Below are 20,254 nucleotides of genomic sequence, written 5' to 3' on the forward strand. Positions count from 1 at the left end.
CGCTTCGCGCATATAAAGGCTTCGATTTTTATTTTATTTTTCGGGATAATTAGCTTCGGGTCAGTTTGGTAAACCATTGCGAATTAAAAAGTACTTCTTATAAAAAAAATTACATTTAACACCTTAAATTAGAAAAAAATCGCTTAAGTTTCTAAAATTATAAAAAAGTCAGGTTCTTAAAATTTTTAAAACGTTGCCCATATTTTGTAAATATTTACAACATGTACTATTAATCCTAAATTAAAGAAAACTTCAAACCATTGTCAGCAATTTGGGAATTGCGACGGAAATGGAGCATGAGGCGCAAGCCCCCCGATTAAATTTGACTCCTCTCTCTCTTGACTCCTCTCTCTCTCTCTCTCTCTCTCTCTCTCTCTCTCTCTCTCTCTCTCTCTCTCTCTCTCTCTCTCTCTCTCTCTCTCTCTCTCTCTCTCTCTCTCTCTCTCTCTCTCTCTCTCCAGGGTCGACCCTAATCTCCACCTGCACAACCAACTCAAAGCTATTAGAATTAGATTTAGTCTAAATCTACCCGAGCATCATTTGTACGAAGCGTCCAAGGGAGCACACGACTGAATAACTTCATAACATATATTCCAAGGACCTCTAGCTCAAACATGTCATACCCTTAATCAAAATGGTTAAATGGATTATCCTGTTGTGGGTCTGTGGCTAAATCCTAGATTTGTTTCCTGTGGAATTCAGGCATCTCAATTAACAATTCTTGCCTTTTGATACCTTTTTTAAAACCTCCAACAACCTTGGAGTATGAGAGCCACCTTTTCCAGAAACGAGGCGACTTGATTTCAGGCACAGGACCATCCTCCATATCTCTATTGGGATGATCCTCAGCGTCGTCACACTAACTGACTTTTTTGTCAAAATTCTATGAACCCTTCTCTACTTTCTCCCCATGAACATTTGATCCATATGAGAACCACCCTTTCTAGAAACGAGGCAATTTGATTTCAGGAACATAACCTTCCTATCTCTAATTTGTTTATGCAATGTGCTTATTACCGCTGCTGCTATCACAGTTGCTATCACATTATCTATCACACTACCTGTTACAGCAGAAAGTGACAGCGGTTGTGACAGCAAGTGTGACAGTGGGTGTGACAGAGGTTGTGACAGCGGTTACGACAGCAGGTGTGACAGTTAGTGTGATAATAGTTGTGACAGCGGTTGTGACAGGTAGTGTGACAGAAGGTGTGACAGAAGGTGTGACATGTAGTGTGACAGAGGTTGTGACAGTGGGTGTGACAGTGTCTGTGATAGTGGATGTGACAGGAGGTGTGACATGCCGAGAGGAAATGTGGAAATATGTAAAATTTTGTTAAAATTCAAATGAGATTGGTATAAGTATGCCCAAAATGAAGAGAATAGCTAGAATTAGGAAACCTTGAGCTTCGGTTTCGCCGGAATTGCTTGGAGCACCGCCATCGATGTCGCAACCCTTTGTGATAGTTGTTGTGTCTTGTACGGTTAGTCGATTCGGAGTGGGTAGTATATCAAATGAAAGAGGGGAGCGAGATATTTCTAACGGTACCAATTTCGTCAAAATCTATCGATGCACTAGAAAGTTATGGCCAAAATTAGAAAAAGAAGGAAAAAAAGAAGAAAAAAGTGAGAAAGAGCAAAACAGTCCATAAACTATTTTTAAAGTGACGTTTTTCTAATTTTGTTGACTTTTTATAATTTCCACTTAAATGTGATGATCTTTTTATAATTAATTCATAAGTAGTGACTTTTTTCTAATATAAGTTGGGTGATAATACTTTTTTATAATTTGCCCATTACAAAATAGTATCATTTTCTATTATATATTAGATAAAGGGTCACAACTTATTTTTTAATTATAAAAATGTTATCTCAATTAACTATAAATTAGAATATAATCAACAGTCTTGTAACAAAATTTAAAAATAGTGATTTTTAAAATATTTTCCGAACAATTTTGTCATTTCTTCAACCATTCTTCTTCATTTTCCTTTTTTTTTGTAATTTCGGCCATAACTTTGTCGTTCATCGATAGATTTAAGTATGGTTAGTATCGTTCGAAAGATATGTCTCCCCTCTTTTATTTGATATTATACCCACTCCGAACTGACAACCATACAAGGCGCAGCAACCCTCGCAAGGGGCTACCATTGTCCATGGTGGTGATCCAAGCTATTCTGGCAAAATTGGAGCTCAAGGCTCCCTAGTTCTAGTTATTCTCTTCATTCTGGCCATACTCATACCAATCTTATTTGAATTTTAACATAATTTCGCATATTTAGACATTTCATCTCGGCATGTCACAGCCGCTATCACACTACCTATCACAGCTGCTATCACACCAGTTGTCACACATGATGTCACACTACCTATCACAGTTGTTGTCACACCTGTTGTCACACCCACTGTCACACCTGATGTCACACTACCTATCACACTCGTTGTCACACTGCATATTACACTACCTATCACACTCGATGTCACATTATTTTATGTGACCCTGTTGTGACAAGATAAAGAATAAGAAGAATAAAAAGAAGAAGAATGACTAGAAATAACGAACCTTAATTTGTATATTGTTATGTGATCATGAACTTCTGAAATCAACTTATACGATCTAAATATCGACATTAATGTGGTGTCACACTCGTTGTCACACAACCTATCACACTAGTTTTATGTTTGTCACATTGCCTGTCACACTACATATCACACAAACATTGTTCTGTGACAGGTAGTGTGACAGATGGTGTGACTTTCATTGTGATTGCTATTGTGGGCAATATTGTAACTAAAATAGCTTCATTAACATATAATTTTGATGTTGGCACCTACAAAACTGCTCTAGGCACCATGTGAATTTCTCTGAGCACCTAGAGAACTGCTTTCACCCTTCACCACCATCTTCTCTGATCTACATCAATAGTAGTAGCAGCATAACACAACCTTGTCCTCTCCTCATTATACATCAGAAAACAAAGCCGAATCCCTTGTGAACAATGTCAAGAACGGAATCAATCTGCTAAGTTGTTGCTGCCGACGCCGAATTGACTAGAAAGACAAATCCCAATACTTATCTGATTGGTCTGTTATTACCCAACTCATTGTTCATAACTGAGTCAACTCGCTACCTCAACTCAGTTCTTCAAAATCGATATGGATCTGAACTTGATCAAGGCTGATGATCACACCCGGGAAGAGAAGGAGGTTTCTATTGTCGTTGATGATCCAGATTCTGGGTTGGATTGCACAGTATAAGATTCTGAGTCCAGCTTCTCTAAGAAGAAGGATGAAGCTTCCGAACCTGATTCCAACTCCTCTTAGAACAACAATCAAGCTTCGGAATCCGATTGGGAGAGCGAAATGGCCGAATCAAATCCCATTGACGATGGATTCTGGGCTTTCTAACACGACCCGCCCCAAAATACACCCTAACATCAAGGCAGATCGTGCGGGGATCACTGTCAAAGGAGATATACTAAAAATTTCGGCATAGTCTTTCCTGAAAGTAGTCAACCCTACCTGCACAAAAGACACTCCCAATATCTCAAATCCAACCTCAACACCTGGAGCCACCATGGTCCCCAAAATTTCCAACTCCGCAATCACAATTCAAAAATATAATTCAAAAGGTATGACGGAGTATGCAATGTTTGTTACCTAATCTCATAGGACCCTTGGAGCACATATCTCGTCTTATTCCTCAACCGCCCAACCCACTAAGACGACGGGGTCAATTACAATCATATAATATTATAAAAATATCGAACCGTGTAAATTATATTTAAAACACGTCCCCTCAGAAATCAAATACGAGATCACCCAATGCTCGATGGGTTACTCGTCCTCTCCTTTCTAAACCTTTATCGGGAGTCTACTAGTACATCCTCTCTCTTCTAGCGACTTAGTACATTGATACCACTGCCGGTTCATCCCCTCTTTTCTCAGTTCTACCGGTTCATCCCCTCTCTTCTAGTTCCACCGGTTCATCCCCTCTCTTCTCGGTTTCACTAGTTCATCTCCTCTTTTCTCAGTTCCACCGGTTCATCTCCTCTCTTCCAGTTATTCCGGTTCATCCCTTCTCTTCCAGTTCTACCAATTCATCCCCTCTCTTCTCGGTTCTACCGGTTCATCCCTCTCTTCTCGATTCCACCGGTTCATCCCCTCTCTTCCAGTTCTACCCACTAACCTCAAAGGATCCGCCGTAAGCCCCATAACATAACCCCAAGTCTCACTTGTCAACGCCGAAGCCAACTAATCTGACTAACTGAGAATCTGAGATAAACGAAACCACAACCCAAACGATCACACAATACTTGGCGTTTACTCGCATACCTTTACCTGACAATAAATCTCACGATCCTAACACTAATTGCAATAGGAGTAATAATTAACGTCATACTAATTATCTAATGATATAAACAATAATAACTCATATTCTAATCTAGAATATTTGTGGCAGCACACAAACCTCGGTTGAGCTGCCTACGTCCCCTTAAAAAGGGATTAAGTCATTCGTAGTTTAACATTCCACCAAGCCCATCACTCCAAGTAGCTGTAACTACATAACCCACATCCGCGTACTATCAAGGATAAATGTCGGTATCACAAACCCTCACATTTAACACAAACCTATAACACTCACCATAACAACGTAAACCTCATAACCATTCCGATTCGTATATCACAACCATAACATCACAACCGACACATAATTAATATCATAACCATCATCCATCATCAATCCAGACAATCACATTCTTAACACATGACTACCAATCGTTACAAACACATAACAACAAACATTAAATGAACCCAAAGCCTACGACAATAACACATTATTCCTCATACGATAACCAAATTCAATAGTTAAAACATCGATAAGTTCATATCGACGTATATTACTCGATGGAGCAACTCATTGCTCCAAAAATGATAGCACGCGCCGCCACAGTGGCAGCGCGTGGGCCCCGCGCTCCACCACTCTCCAACCTCTCCAAATCAACACGACCCCAACATGAAAGTTATAGATCATCAGAAAACAAACGTTTTTCATGACAGCATCGAAGCCTTGATCGGTCGGGAAGTGTCCAGAAAATGTTGTTCAATCTTGGAACAATGCACAAATTGTAAAATCATGATCTAGCTCGATTCATCGCCCAACTCCGATCGAATCATGCCCTTAATGAAGAATCAGGTCGATTAGTAGCAACCCCGAACTTCGGAATCGCCAGAAAACGCCGGCATCAGCGTTGACCTTCGGCTGAAACCTTGCGGCGGTGACTGCGTCGTGTACGATGATAGGCATTGTGTGAGACCGGTATAGATCGACTGGAAACGACGAGACGGTTCAAATGGAACCAGTGGCTCGTCGATCGGTGGCCGGAGATGAAAACTTGGAGATGAACAGTACCCGCCCGATTTTAAATTTCTGAATTTCTCCTTTTTTCTCTCTTTAAACCCCATATTTATACTATTTTCCAAAAATACCCAAAACACTTCTTGATTCGTAATTTTTTCATACGAACTTCTATTTAAGAGTGTCACATGTCCACGAATTCGTATCGACGAGCCCTACAACTTTTGTGAAGGAAGTTTCCTCGAAAAACATACGAATCGAAAAGTCAACTTCGAGAGTCGCTCTCAACATGGGAAAAAGGCAAAAAGATTCGGGTCGTAACACTTTCACTAGAACGGGGTCGACTGTTTAATTTATAGTTAGAGTAGTGGCACAATGTAATTTTTGTGAAATTTGTGGGCAACAGTTTAAGCATTTTTAAAAATAGATATTTTTCTAATTTTCAAAACTTTACTAATTATTTTCTAATTTCATGTATCACATATGACTTTTTTATTAGAAGCAAAAAAAAATGGAGAAGCAAAAGAGTTAAACTCCGCAATGGTGGATTGGTGGTATATAATTAATTATAATAGGATATGGACTACTTTGAATAGAAAAGAGTCTTCTGATAGTTACAGGATTCCCTTATTACATATAAGAAAACTCGTAATTATATGTGGATTTCCAGCAAGTCTACAAAATCAAATCGGGTATGTCACTAGGAGTAGACTAGTAGTAATTACAAGGAAACAAATTTGTTGTTCATCGCTATCATGTCCACCACTCTACGTAAATATCAAGTGGTGGGTATAATAGAGGTGGGTGACACGACCCGCCCCAAAATATACCCTAATATCGAGGCAGATCGTGCGGGAACCACTATCAAAAGAGATATACCAAACATTTCGTCATAGTCTTTCCTGAAAGTAGTTAACCATATCTGCACAAAAAACACTCCCAATATCTCAAATCCAACCTCAACACCTGGAGCCTCCGTGCTCCCCACAATTTCACAACCTCCACAAATAAAAATCATAAAATATATTTCAAAATGTCTGACGGAGTATGCAATGTTCGTTACCTAATCTCATTGGACCCCTGGAGCTCATAGCTCGTCCTATACTTCAACCTCCCAACCACTAAGACGACAGGGTCAATAACAATCATACAACATGCTATAAAAACCGAACCATGTAGATTTATATTTAACACAACGTCCCATTGGGAAACAACCACGAAACCACACGACACTCGACTAGTCACTAGCCCTCTCATTTATAATCTCTATCGGAAATCTACTAGTACATCCTCTCTCTTCTAGTGACTCGGTTCTACAATCTGCATAGACCACTAGTTCATCCCCTCTCTCCTAGTGCCTCAATTAGGGGTGGGCACGGGACGGGGCTCATCCCACGTCTCATCCCACTCTTTTGAATCGGGACGGGATCGGGACGGGACGAGGGTTTTTAAGAATGCATCCCACTCGGGATTAATCCCGGTTGGGACGAGACGGGATCGTGACGGGACATGACAAATCCCACCTTCCTTTGAATTTAATAAAAACCTATATTTTTACTTTTTCATTAACAAAGTAACATTCAATAATGAAATTTTAACAAAAAAATGCATATTATGTTCAAAATATTATAATTTACCATTATTATTTGAGGTGATATAATTTTGGAGTTATTAAGAACATAAATTAGTTTCATTTTGATACAAATATATAAGAATTTTAAGTTTTCATTAAAGGTGGGACGGGATGTGACGAAGCGGGATAAAAATGATTCGTCCCACGTCCTATCCCACTATTATGAAACGGGACGGGATCGGGACGGGATCGGGACGGGATCGGGACGGGATCGGGACGGGACGAAGCGGAATAGAAATGATTCGTCCCACGTCTCATCCCACTATTATGAAACGGGACGAGACGAACGTTTTTAGACTTTCGTCTCGTCCCGTCCCGTCCCGTCCTTATGAATTTCGGGACGGGATCGGGATTTCCGTTTTTTATGCCCACTCCTAGCCTCAATAATCTGCCAGTTCATCTCCTCTCTTCAAGTTCTACCGGTTCATCCCCTCTCTTCTCGGTTCTACCTACTCTCCTCAAAGTATCTGACACAAGCCCCATAACATAGCCCTGAGTCTCACTCGTAAACAAATATACAGTCACAGTCCCAGACATAACATCAACTCATCACAAAAGCATCATCATGTTCATAAACAACTAACTAAACGTTAAACACACCATTCCACTAGTACGTTATTGATACCATTATGATAACCCCACTTGAGTTTACATTTCGAAACCCCAGTTAGATCATTATAGAACGATAGATATTATATATAATAAAGGTGGATGCACCCAAACCTTGTTCGGGCTGCCTATGTACCCTTTTGAAAGGGATCAAGACACTCGTAGTTCAACTTTCCATCAAGCCAATAACAACAGCCCTCACATTTACAACAAGCCTACAACACTCGCCTTAACAACGCAAGCCTCATAGTTATTCAGATACGTATATCACAAATGCATCATCACAACTGACAAATATAACCAATATCATATCAATTAAAAATCAAGACAATCGCATTATTAGCACATCACTATAAATCACCGATTCTGGAAAGTGAAGCCGCATGCATACATTCATAATCGTTCACCAATTCGTAAATTATAACTTCGAAACCTCCCTACACGCTCATACTAAAACCAAATTCGACAAATAATATGACGTTCGATTCGTATCAACGAATACCACTCGATGGAGCAACTCATTGCTCCAAAAACTTACATACGCGCCACCACAGTGGCTGCGTGTGGGCCCCACGCGCCACTATTCTCAATCACTCCAAAACAACTCAACTCCAACATGAAAGTTATAGATCATCAGAAAACAAACCTTGTTCGGGAAGTGGACGGAAACTGCTGCTACAATTTGGAACAATACATCGAATTCCCAAATCGTGAAACTCGATCTTGTCACTTGATTCAAACTCTGAAATGCTTGGAATCGAATCCAGAAGAATGCAATAAGAGGGAAAAGAGTAGTCTGAAGCTCCGGGGTGCCCGGAGGCAGCGACGCCAACGTCAACAGTAGCTCTCGATGTCGCATCACCGCATGTGGTCTTTGTCGACGTGCGGCTAGTGGGTCAAAAGACAGAGGATGCCGAGTCGGTCAAATAGGTAGGTGGCCTGAGTCGAGGCGTCGCCGGATGGCGAAGATTAGCGCCGGAGAAGATCCGGCTGGGTTTCAGATGAATAGTGCCACATGAATTTGAATTTCTGATTTTCTTCCCTTTTCTGATTTTCACCCCATATTTATACTAAATTCCAAAAAAAAAAATACCCAAATTTGCTATAAATTTATTGAGAAAAATGGTACATGAGATATGCACAATAGGGGTGAGCGACAAATTTGCTTCCTTGAGAAAGAATAAAGATGCCACATTTATTTTGACATGATCACTCGGCACATATCAATCTATAGGCTGAGAAAGTTTTTGTGAAAACCATGTGTTCAATAACAAAAAATAAATAAACAAAAGACTAAGCAACCTTTACAGACGTTAAGAATCCGACTAACACCAGAGTAATTTCCATATGATTGATTTAGAGTTGTAAACCAGCGTAGACGAATCACCCTCCATTCCACTTGTGACCAACCTTAGTGAATACACTGTTTCAGAATACACCAAGGTCCCTTTACCTCATCAATTAACCACATGTGTGTTTCTAAAGTGAATGATGATAGTTGAAGATTTATAAGGAACAGAATGACAAATAGATTGAAACCAATATAAGTTGCTCCCATAAAGGGGAAATATTTTTTCTGATGAAAATTATGCGATAATTTGAAACCTAGCCTTTCAGCAAATTCTTTGGTTGACTAATCTTACATTAGCAACATGCGTTCAACCAGTGAAAAATCATAATTGTAGTTCATCGATTAACGGACTAACTTGCACGTTAATGTACACAATTATCTCATTGCATGTTAACACAATTATCTCACTCGTTAGTACGTTCACATTTGGTTAAACCGAGACAACAACATTGACCTAAGAACTTCAACGGACCTAAACGGTTGGTAGCTAGGGTTTAATCCTGAAAACAACATCTAAGATAAGCAACACAAAAATAACCCAACATTCCAATAAGAACCTCTATAAAAATAATCATTCAAGTTTACAAAAAGCAGAGAGCAACCCTAGGCTCTCTGCATCGTTGCCAAAACTACCAACCCAATAAACGAATACCAGTGAATCTGGTGGACTGTAACATGAAACGTGAAAGACAGAAAAGTTGAAGGTAACCTATCAATACAGCAATATGAGTCACCCCATGTAGTAGCCACAATAAAATGGCAACAAATATTACAAATTCTGTGTGCATGATCCCTCACTGATATGCACAATGAAGAAAGCAAGGGATCCAAAACCAATAATGCCCTGACGAGGGAATTCAAACCAGAAAAATGGTATGACTAAATAATAGAAGACCATCGCGATAAAAGAAGACAAAGGGAAAAAAAAAAGACAGTAAAGACATATCCTACCTTAGAATAGCCTCAAACCAGACAATGACTAAGCTAAAACAAGATTGAGGTACCATTGGAGCTATCATGAAGCTATAAAGATCATGTCCAGGTCGACCAAGTTCCCTGACCTCAAATGTTGAAGCTAGCTATCATGAAGCAGATATTGCGCCCAACCATCTCAAACATGAAAAGCCCTTCAGCAACCAAAGGCTCTGAATGGACAGCCAACAACTGTCTTTTACTCCCATCAGTACATGAATGGGATAAGCAAAGGGAAAGGCAAAACTGAATCCACACCAAAAGAAGAGAAGCAGAATTCACGAAGCTGTAGCCGCTGCAGCCTTCTCCATCTTTTCCTTTTCAATTTCTGCTCTCCTTTGGTCAGCATGCTGTGCAACACCATTTGCAAGAGCCTGATAATGGAAGTCCAGCGTCTGAGTAAGACTCTGAAACCTTGGTGGATCCGATGCTTGCAGGGCTTCACAAGCAAAACATAGGAAACCAGACACGTGTCAAACATGCCATAAATAAGCCATGAAACATATCGCATGGTAAGTATTTTTTTCACTTACCCTTGATTGCATCTACAAAAAAGATAAATGGGTCCACATCATCAATTGGTGACTGTAACTCCTCATCATCACTGAAATCCTCATCAGAGTCATCATCGAACTCATCACTTGGACGGAAACACTTTGTCTGTGACAAAACCAAATCAAAATACGATTACAGGTTATATCACAAGCAATACAACGAGAATACGGGCAACACATTCAAAAGATTGTCTCAAGAGGAAGGTTAACAAGATTGCTTATGCACACCTGTTCAGCTAACTTCTTAAATCTAATGCTATCGGCTTCATCACCATCCTCAGCATCAAGTCCCATTTCCTTGTCTGATCCATCACCACCGTCATCTTCGTCATCAGTTTGGAAACCATCCATATCATCATCATCTTCAGCTTCTTCCTCCTTTGCAGCTGCTGCAAGAGCATTTCATAATAATTTACTGTATAAAGTTCAAGTGTGTGAACCATGAAAAACAAAACTGCATAACAATATACAAAATAAACCATTTCTCATTCGGCACAAACTTTACAACTTCTCATTCAAATCTATATCAACTGATCTTTTCACATGCACTGTCCCCATCTTTTTCAATCTAATCTCTGTTACACGTGTCACATGAAAAAAAAAAGTACGATAATCTACAAGTTAAAAAAAAAATTCTTGTTACTACACAAAGTTTACAACTTCTCATTTCAGATGTATATTGAAAGGATGTATCTTCTTTCATTTTCCCAGTCTACTATCTTGCATGTATTATAACACTAACTACATAGATGAAACAAATCAAAAAGAAAAAAAATACTAGGCTATGCACCGGAAAAAAAAAAGGAATAATATCGCCCAAGTCGAGGAGAAAAGAAATGGATACATGGTACGGGGCAAATATTTGGGGACTACCGCTAGCCTAAAATTAGTAAAATATGAGTAGCAAAGCATTGGTGTAGACAGAAGGGGATCACATACCTGCAACTTGTTCCTTGTATGCAACTAAGAGATCAAGGGTGGCCTTGAAAACACGTCCCAAAGCCTCTGCAGGTAATTGTCCAGCTGGGAGTGTCAGTAGTGATGTCAAGCCCAAGCAGCAAACTTTTTTATCATGTTCCCTGCATTAAATTTTCCATCACTAAAATTGATCCCCAGAAAACAGAAATAGAACACCCAAATGATAAGAAAATTAAACGGACTAGAAAGCGTCACTGGAGTGGAAACATAATTGCAATCACAAGAAAATTGATCGGTCTGTTACCTCTTAAAATGTGCACGTGCACCACTTTTCTTAACCTCTTGCAACATCTGAAACCAAAGACTAAATAGATCTGTTGCTACACCCAGCTTTTGCAATATGTTGAGTGTCAGCGCAGCATTGTAGTAAAGAGCATCTGCAATCTTCAAACAGACAAAAAAAACCACAAAAGTCAAAGAGCAGGAGTGGCAATAACTAAGTATTGGAAACACACTGGACAGCGAATAACCACATTTCACAGTCAACTGTAATTTCATCACTACCAACTGTAACCCAGATGGACCAGTTATAAACTTAACTTGCCACTTGGAACCCCTAGATGGTCAATTTATGTCACAAATACGAACATGCCGACTGGTATTACAATTGCTTCAGAAACCTCTTATTTACATATAAAATTTGCCATCTCACCTAAATCAATATTAACAGCAAACTATGACAAGCTCAAATTATCAAGAATTTATCATTATTACTTTTATACTAAAATTCAGTAACCAATACATAACCTAATAGTGTACAGAAATCTTTCACTGTGCCAACCCACACAAGAAACGAAATTAACGGGGAAATAGAACGTCTGACATATGAAATGTTGAAATCGTGATAATCAAGGCCTCATAAATTCTGGCATCATTCCGGGCTTCTACTTCTAAGGTTTCATGGGATTACTATAAAGCAGTAGTAATATAAGCCCCAACGCCCTAGGCCTTGTGTTAACATTAACAGTTGGCTGGTAAGCTTCTATCCCTAGCTTCCCTCTTGAGCTAACTAAAGTGGACTTCTTCTCCACCTTGTAGATTGTTTTTTGTTTCAAATAAAAAGATGTTCCTTTTCGAGAGAAAAAAATAAAGGGATAAAACAACAACACAAGACAGTTGTTATCTGGATCTTACCACTTGAACAAGAAGACATTTCAAGTATGATTTCTCAGCTCGACGTAACCGTTCAAATGTAACTCTAATATATGGCTCAACCCACTGATCAACCTGCCCTTTGCAATTCTGAAAAAGTACTTGTATGAGCTTGGGAGCAGGCTGAATATCACCATCTTCCATATTCCTATCTGAAAGGATCTGAAATGAACATAGATTAACACACCAATGTCATCAGCCTATTTAACAACCACAGCAATGACTAAAGTCCATGGCATGCCTGGTTCAATATACACTGCAATACATTATAATATTTTATGTATGGTTTTGTTCAAGGTGAAATCAATATAAAGAGAATGCAAAACAGAAAGGTTTCCCTATCATCAATACATATACATATAATCACTATAGAGAGAATGCAAAGCAGAAAAGTTTCTATATAAAAAGGTATGAGAGAAGAGAGGAACTCACAGATGAAATCATATTCCAAAGACTTTGCTGGTAGTCTGGTTCTTTGCAAGATAAAAAGTGTGCAGTCCCCCTCGATACGAAGTTATCCAAAGGAACCAAAATATCTGGGAGAAAACATATTTATATGATAAGCACCTAATGGATAAAGTACAAATATGCATGTATGTCCGAGCTTGAATTGCAATCATTACAAAAATCCTCAGGCCCTTTCTCCGTCTTTGACAATCAATAACTTTTTAGTATCAGATGGGCAAAAGTTTTGTCCAGTGGTATTGATCTACTTTGAATAAGTTACTACGTATAAGACTGTTAGTAAAGTTTGGAAAATGATAGACAAATACCCCTCTGAAAAAAGGACTAGTACTATTTAACTCACTTGGAAAGAAATCTATAGCCCATTCAGCCAACGCTTCAATCATCAATGGCCAAAGACTCCACATTTCCAGAGATATTGTTGGAGAGAAAAATGTCATATATGATACAATTTCCAACACCTCTTCAAAGACCTCTGCACAAGAAAATTTATGTTAAAGGCACACATTTAGAGCAAATAAATGATAAGGGCATGCATGCATCTGTAATGTTGATAACGAATAGATTAGTAATACAAACATTTTCTGCTTGTGAATAGCCATAGTGTGAAATAATTCTTTAACAAAGTGATTCGTAAGAAAGCCTTTGCATCAATTCAATGTAAAGACCAGGCCAGTCAAACCCAATATCAGGTGCACAGTGATACGACAGAAAAATAAAAGAGTTCTGAACAGAGAAAAGAAAGGTACCAGCTTTATCAAAAGTATGTTTGAGCCACTTCATCACCTATGTGCTCTTCTGATGTGTTGTAAATAGTTTTCAAGACAAAGCATTCATATGGCCATTAGGCTTAGGTGTACAGTCATGATCTTTAAGCTTTATAAATTTCACTAGCGTATCTGTAAGTTGACTTTTGACACACCGGTAGTGCAATAAGTGACATGGAAAACCTATTGTTACGCATTCAGAACCACAATGCCACTTCCATTCAGTAATTTGAAATTTAAGCAAGATGAATGAAATAAAAAAATTTATTTAAGATTCACATACAGAATCAAAGAAGTTAAGGATGCAGTTAAGGATAAAGGTGCTAACATTACTTAATATGAGTTCCAGAGAAAAAAATAAGGATTGAACAAAGTATCATACAAACCTTGGCCATCAGTCGTCAACATTCTACGCATTATAGGAAGCAGAGTTGGTTCAACTTGGACAAAGAGATGTGGGAGCCTGCTCACTGATTCTAAAATGGTGCTGATAGCACGCAAACAACCAACAGCTGCCAAAGCACCTGGATCATCAGCGTCGTCATCAGCTTCAGCTGTATTCATACACCTCCAGAATGCGGCTGCCTTTAAATAAGAAGTAACATACTTAGGCAAGCACAGCTAAAGACGATACTTTGGTGGTCTGTACATGATGAAACGAAAAATATTACCAGATTTTGGCACAAACCAAGAGCATATGGTGCCATTTCCTCCCCAAATTTGTCCACTATGGTCTCCAGAGTGAAAACTAGATCTTCATTCTCAACCTCATTCATAAGCTTGAAAAACTCTGAAATATAAAATGTGGCAATGCTTAAATCACAGGATGATTGTAAGTGATGCATAAGAAAGGTTCTTGTCTCATGTACCATCAAGGAGCTGAGGGAGAATTGGGCGGATTTCATTCAAATCTGCATATCAAACAAAAGAAGAGTAAGTCATAAATTACAAATCAACTGATATAGATTCTCAAAGGTATGTACCTCTGCAAGCTTCAACAAAGGAACGCAAAGCGAAAACTGAATCAACTCGAACAGGAAGTTCTGGATCTCGCATCCCTGCGACCACACTATGCAGTGCTTTGAGGAAGTTGTTCGGATCAGAAAAGTTAATATGAGCATACTGTCCAGCAACCCATGCTGCCTAATTACCGTGGAACAACAATGAATAAGAATAACGGGTAACATAAAATAAAAATATAAAAAAACTGAAGTATACCAAAAGACAAGGAGCATCATGACAGATAGACAATGAACCATGAATGATACACATGAATGATCACAGTGCATAATATCAAACAAAAAAACCACGGAACATGCCAGGAAGATGGAAGCACCACTATTAGCCTAAGAACACTACCAAGTCACCCATCTTTTCGTTTTAGTTATCTTAAAGTTGCCAAATGTTGAGCATTATTACTCTCTTCATGAGCACCTAGTTGGGTTCTCTAGTACACTGTGGGACGGAATCAGGGCTCTTCTCACTTAAAATAAAATTAATATCCTGCTAAAAAAGAATCAAATATACTACAAATTAAAGGGATGATCCAGGTGAGAGTATTGGGCAGGTTGCAATTTAAGCAGTATTTAGCATCAATAGAATTTATCCATTTCAATGTCTATGGAATGAAAACAAAGGAAACAAATAGAATAGAAACTTCAAGTTCAATAGAAGAATGCAACACTACAAAACAAGAAGAATTGGATGTAGCAAACCTTAGCTCTAAGATGCCCAACAGGACTACTAAACTCCGGGAACACGTGTTGCACTAACATACGTTCCAGTTCTGACTTGTAAGGTTCTGTTTGTTTCAGTTTGTCACAAAGTGCTCCAATAGCAAGAAGCGCACCATCTTTCTGTCGATAGGGTTTGTATTCCATTGGGGCTTCATCATATCTTGACCAGGAAAAACGGTAAAATCAACACCGAGCAACAAAATACATTTATCATTTACAATAAAAACAAAAGAAGAGAAGATACCTCTTGAAAATTTCCACGATGAATTGAAGGAATGTGTGAAGATTTTCCTTTCCACGTTTTCTTACCAACTCACTAACAAAATCCATGGAAGCTGTCCTTGGACTGTATAAGTCTTCAATAATATCTGTATAAACAAGACAATGAATAAAAAATCTGCAGGGCATACACCTTCGGGCAATGACACAAGGTCTTGAAAACTAACCGTAGCCCTTTCTCACATACTCATGTGGGTCTTCTTCCCAAAGCTTTTGGTCATTGTCATTGAAAGACATGAGGGGGAAAACAATCTCAAAGAGAAGAACACTGAGTCGTGGTTGCAGCAGAGTATACATACTAGTCTTTGAGATGCTGCATATCAATGAATATTCACAAGGAGGTCAGGGAGTCACCAACATGTTTCTTTATACTTAACCGCACTACGAAATAAGCATCTTTGAATTTACGCAAGGTTAAAGGGAGAAAAAAAAAGTTTTAATGGGGCTATAACGGCTGCTAGAACGCTATCTCAACAATCAAAGAGTGTCACTATGTTAAAAGTAGCAAACTGAAGCACATACAAACCTAGGGCATAAAAAAATCGCAGCATAAAAATTATAACAGAATTACTTAAGTAATCAATCAAGTAAACTTTCTAATATATTCAATAGACTGCCCCATACTTGGTATTCTCACAATTTAGATAAGGAAAACTTATTCAAAATATATAGATTCTGTAAGTCTCTTGAATTTGTAAAAGACAGTTCAAACATTGAACAGCAACTACACATAAACATCGTAACACAACATATATAGGTCTGCCAGAAAAAAAGAACTGAATTTTCCAATCATACTTCAAAAAACCTAAGACCAACCAAGCCAGATGCGATCAAACCATTGACATACAAATGTAAGCGCTTAAACAGGACTGCTAAATTATAAATTATTCTAACAATTTGACTATGTAGTCATCAATTTGTCATTTGGACACCTCCATACAGGTACGGAGAACATTTTAGGGTTGGATCCCATATTACTGGTTTAATTAGAAATAAAAACCTTACAAGAAGCCAGCTATTCTTTGACGAACATGTGCACACGTAACTTACGTGTCTGATATATTTGAATATATGTAGCCGCACAAAATGTAAAGAAATGAAAGGTTGCAATCTACATAGAAAAATGGCACACCTATTGCTTAAGTATTGAAGAACAAGGTTGGTAACTCTGTCAGGTAAGTATCCACCCGTACGAATCACATTCAGCAAATTCAAGTGGCACTCCAAAATCTTCCCAGCGTAACCCTTGTGAAACATTTGACCAAATGCCCTGTTTTCAGGGTTTTGTAGCTTCACATCCCCAAACCTGCAGACAAAGGTATCATAAATGAAATGATATATATAATTGCACTAAGAAGCTCAATCTTATTAATAAGCAATGTTAAGAGCTTACCGAGTGTACAACCGGTTTAAAATGTGGATAGTCCATTTCTTCACCTTCCACCACCCCCATGCCTTTCTAAGATCAGGATCTGTAGGCTGGCCTTCCACTGGAACTGGTCTCTCCAATATATTTAAGAAAAGCATCATCCAAGCATTGAACACATTGGGATCAAATAGCTGCTTTGGAACCTCCAACTGACAGTGATTCAAAACAAAGTATAAGTAAATAATACAATCCTAAACTTTATCAGTACGACAATTATATAATTATAGTTGCGGTACAAAATCTTTGGTTCAATAATATCCAACTCTTTGAACACCCAGGTATCGATATGGAATAAATGGACTCACGAGGGAAAAAGAAACTCTTTTTTACATATTTGCAGACAGCAATTTAGGATAAATAGCCATGAGAAACTAAGCATAAATTATTTACACATACACATAAGGACCCAGTGATTCTTTGAGGGCAAAAATATAAGATGTGGCAGGATTAATACATATAGACATCAACCTAAGACATGCAAAATAACACCCTGCCGCTAATATTATATACCACTGCCTTGATTGCATTATTACTCAAATTCGAAGACAATTCGACCATAAATACTGTCAATTACATGGAGTGAGCGACTAGCTTTCAGGGCATCAATCTTAATTGGAATACTATTACTTCATTTAAGGTGGGTTAGCAAACTTTTAATTAAGTCTATCAAACCATCAATATGAATCATATGCACTAGAAAAACATAATGGAAAAGGATTGTCAAGGACATACATAAATGGATGACCAGAAAATTTTACAAATAAGCTTGATCAAATCTGCCACTTCCAGTGATGGGTTGGGAATTTGGACAAGCCTGTTGAATATATTCAGCAGATGTGGGAATGTCTCCTCAACAATAAGATAAACAGGTGTCCTCTCCTCATCAGACTTGAACCTAAGAAAATAAAATTACAAGGTCAAATTCAAAAAAATCTTGAAAGTACACATGATGCACATAATAAATAAAACAATGGAAGGACCAAAAGACAACTCTACTAATATACGTATAGTAATAGAATATAAATATATATTCTTATACTAGATAAATGAAGAGATCTGTAGATTCTGGTGACTCGGGAAAGATATCATTGTGATTTTTTTAGGGGAAGATATCACTGTCAATTTGGAATCAAATAAGTTTGAAATCAGATATGTTTGGCCTAGACGAACCTTTTAACACACTAGCTGTGATGCTCACTTAATCACTATATTTCTAATGTGTGAGCGGACTGTATGAGTCGCGGCATTGTCACTATCCAAGAGACAATAACACAATGTAGCTGTGTAAGTCAACATTACTCTACAGAAGACACGCATAGACATCATTCACATCATCACATGTATGCGATGACCACAAGAACAGCAGTATATCCATCAATTATAGCTGTCAGGTAACCACATGATTAATATATCCCAGATAAATTATGATCAACTGCCACACATTATGAATACATGCCCACAGTAAGCCTCAGATGCAGGCAATGGCCACATATAGAATAACTTTATAAGACTAGTAGATTATGATACACTTACTCATATTTTCTAGAAAGAATCCGCAAAACAAACAAAGCTCCATAAACTTGTTGGTCTTGTAAGTTGTGCTTCACCCAGTCTAAAAGCCGTGGCCACTGCTCAGGGTAATCGGCATGAATAATTGTCTTCAGGCACTCACCCAGTTGTACCCTGGACAATGCCAATTGATCACCAGCAATTAAGGAACATAATTTCTCAAGACACTTAACTAACAACTTTAAAATAAAAAACACAAAGACAATGTGCCTGCACTCTGCAGTCACAGGCGTGAGCACATCAACTGCAGAAGCCTAAACAGCAATCACATTTAACAGCGAGCAAAATACCTTAATAGCTGGGGAACCTGTGTAACAAAGACAAGAACATGCTCCCTAACCACATCCTTATCAGCTTGCAATATCTTATTCTGCTCCTCTACAAAAAACAGCACATAAACAAGAATAAGCACAGGTGGACTCATCGGCTTCCAAAACTAACTAAAACCTTATTCAATCAATCATTAGTAGTACCCGGCTCATGAGGTAACCAGTTCTTCCCAATGAAGTTCTTGAAATGGATGCTGGCAACCTGCCGCACGCCCATGTCGCAGTTCCCATCCACAATAATCTGCAACATTCTCACCAAATGCTGCGGCGCATACTGAATCTGCAAAAAAACCGAAACTCGAAAACATCAACATCACATCCATATCAAAGCCATCATCAATTTCGTGACTGTGATCATTTTCCTTGTTCCTCAACTCGAAACTCAACAAATCAATCCAAAAAAAAAACTCAAAATCAATCGCAAAAATCGATAATTCCATCAGAAACAACTCTCCTCAACTAAAAACCCAATCTCGAAATCAAACACAATCCTAATATCAAAACCACACGATTAACAAAACGTCCTCCGATGCAGCAAAATCCAACGAACCTGATTGAGGCTGTGCTCGGCGGCTTTACGCTCATCGGGATTGGTGCTGAGAGCAGCTTGCAGAATCACAGCAAGGCCAGGAAGATCCATTTTGCTTACTTCTTCCTCAGAATTCCGATGAAAACCGAAACTCCAATCAAAATTGATCGGAATCAAAACCCTAGGTGGAATTGAGAAGGGGGACTGGGAAGAGGGAGAGGGAGAGAGAGAGAGGAGTCCGTAAGGTTGTCACCACTAGGGTTTAGACAAGCTTTTTGCGCAGAGAGAATACAACACACTGGAGTGTGCTGCTATTTAAAGCCACTAGGGTTGACGGTTCTATGTGAAAACCAAATCATTCCCGGGCCTCTGGAAAAACAAAATTGCACGTTCGCAATTTTACCTTCAAATACATTTTCTTTTCTTCTTTTCTTTTCCTTAACTTTTCTTCCTCTTGAGTTTTAACCGCGGTCGATAATTTCATCTCTCTGTAATTAGTTATGATCGTCTAAGGCTTGATTCTCACCGATACCAAAAGTGTGAAGT

At 38.5% G+C, this 20,254-nt stretch overlaps 1 protein-coding gene across 2 annotated transcripts; it reads right to left on the reverse strand.

Annotated features, from left to right (window-relative positions):
* Positions 1-9,493: 9,493 nt before the first annotated feature.
* LOC126792799 (importin beta-like SAD2) lies at positions 9,494-20,001 on the reverse strand. 2 transcript variants are annotated; one of them, XM_050519280.1, is made up of 22 exons: positions 19,730-20,001; positions 19,324-19,459; positions 19,141-19,228; positions 18,815-18,964; positions 18,014-18,176; positions 17,246-17,430; positions 16,985-17,158; positions 16,020-16,165; positions 15,818-15,941; positions 15,553-15,733; positions 14,821-14,980; positions 14,707-14,748; positions 14,509-14,627; positions 14,224-14,422; positions 13,414-13,545; positions 13,038-13,141; positions 12,588-12,767; positions 11,698-11,837; positions 11,415-11,554; positions 10,704-10,861; positions 10,455-10,581; positions 9,494-10,360 (listed from the first exon to the last, which is right to left on the reverse strand). In XM_050519280.1, the coding sequence occupies exons 1-22, from the start codon at positions 19,817-19,819 to the stop codon at positions 10,200-10,202; spliced, it is 3,099 nt and encodes a 1,032-aa protein (XP_050375237.1). In that variant the 5' UTR covers positions 19,820-20,001; the 3' UTR covers positions 9,494-10,199. The 2 variants fall into 2 exon arrangements, with proteins under 2 accessions (XP_050375237.1, XP_050375236.1); XM_050519279.1 differs by having other exon boundaries at positions 10,704-10,864; positions 19,730-20,000.
* Between the last annotated feature and the right edge of the window lie 253 nt (positions 20,002-20,254).

This window comes from Argentina anserina, chromosome 4 (genome assembly GCF_933775445.1).
Source record: "Argentina anserina chromosome 4, drPotAnse1.1, whole genome shotgun sequence".
Lineage (NCBI taxonomy): Eukaryota > Viridiplantae > Streptophyta > Magnoliopsida > Rosales > Rosaceae > Argentina > Argentina anserina.

Bases quoted from the DNA above. Each gene is read 5' to 3' on its own strand.
- LOC126792799 (XM_050519279.1), bottom strand. From the start codon at position 19,819: ATGGATCTTCCTGGCCTTGCTGTGATTCTGCAAGCTGCTCTCAGCACC. The intron at 18,177-18,814 runs GTAAGTGTATCA...TTATTTTCTTAG, and splicing joins ATTCTTTCTAGAAAATATGA to GTTCAAGTCTGATGAGGAGA. The intron at 13,546-14,223 runs GTTTGTATGATA...TTTCTTGTGCAG, and splicing joins GTTGACGACTGATGGCCAAG to AGGTCTTTGAAGAGGTGTTG.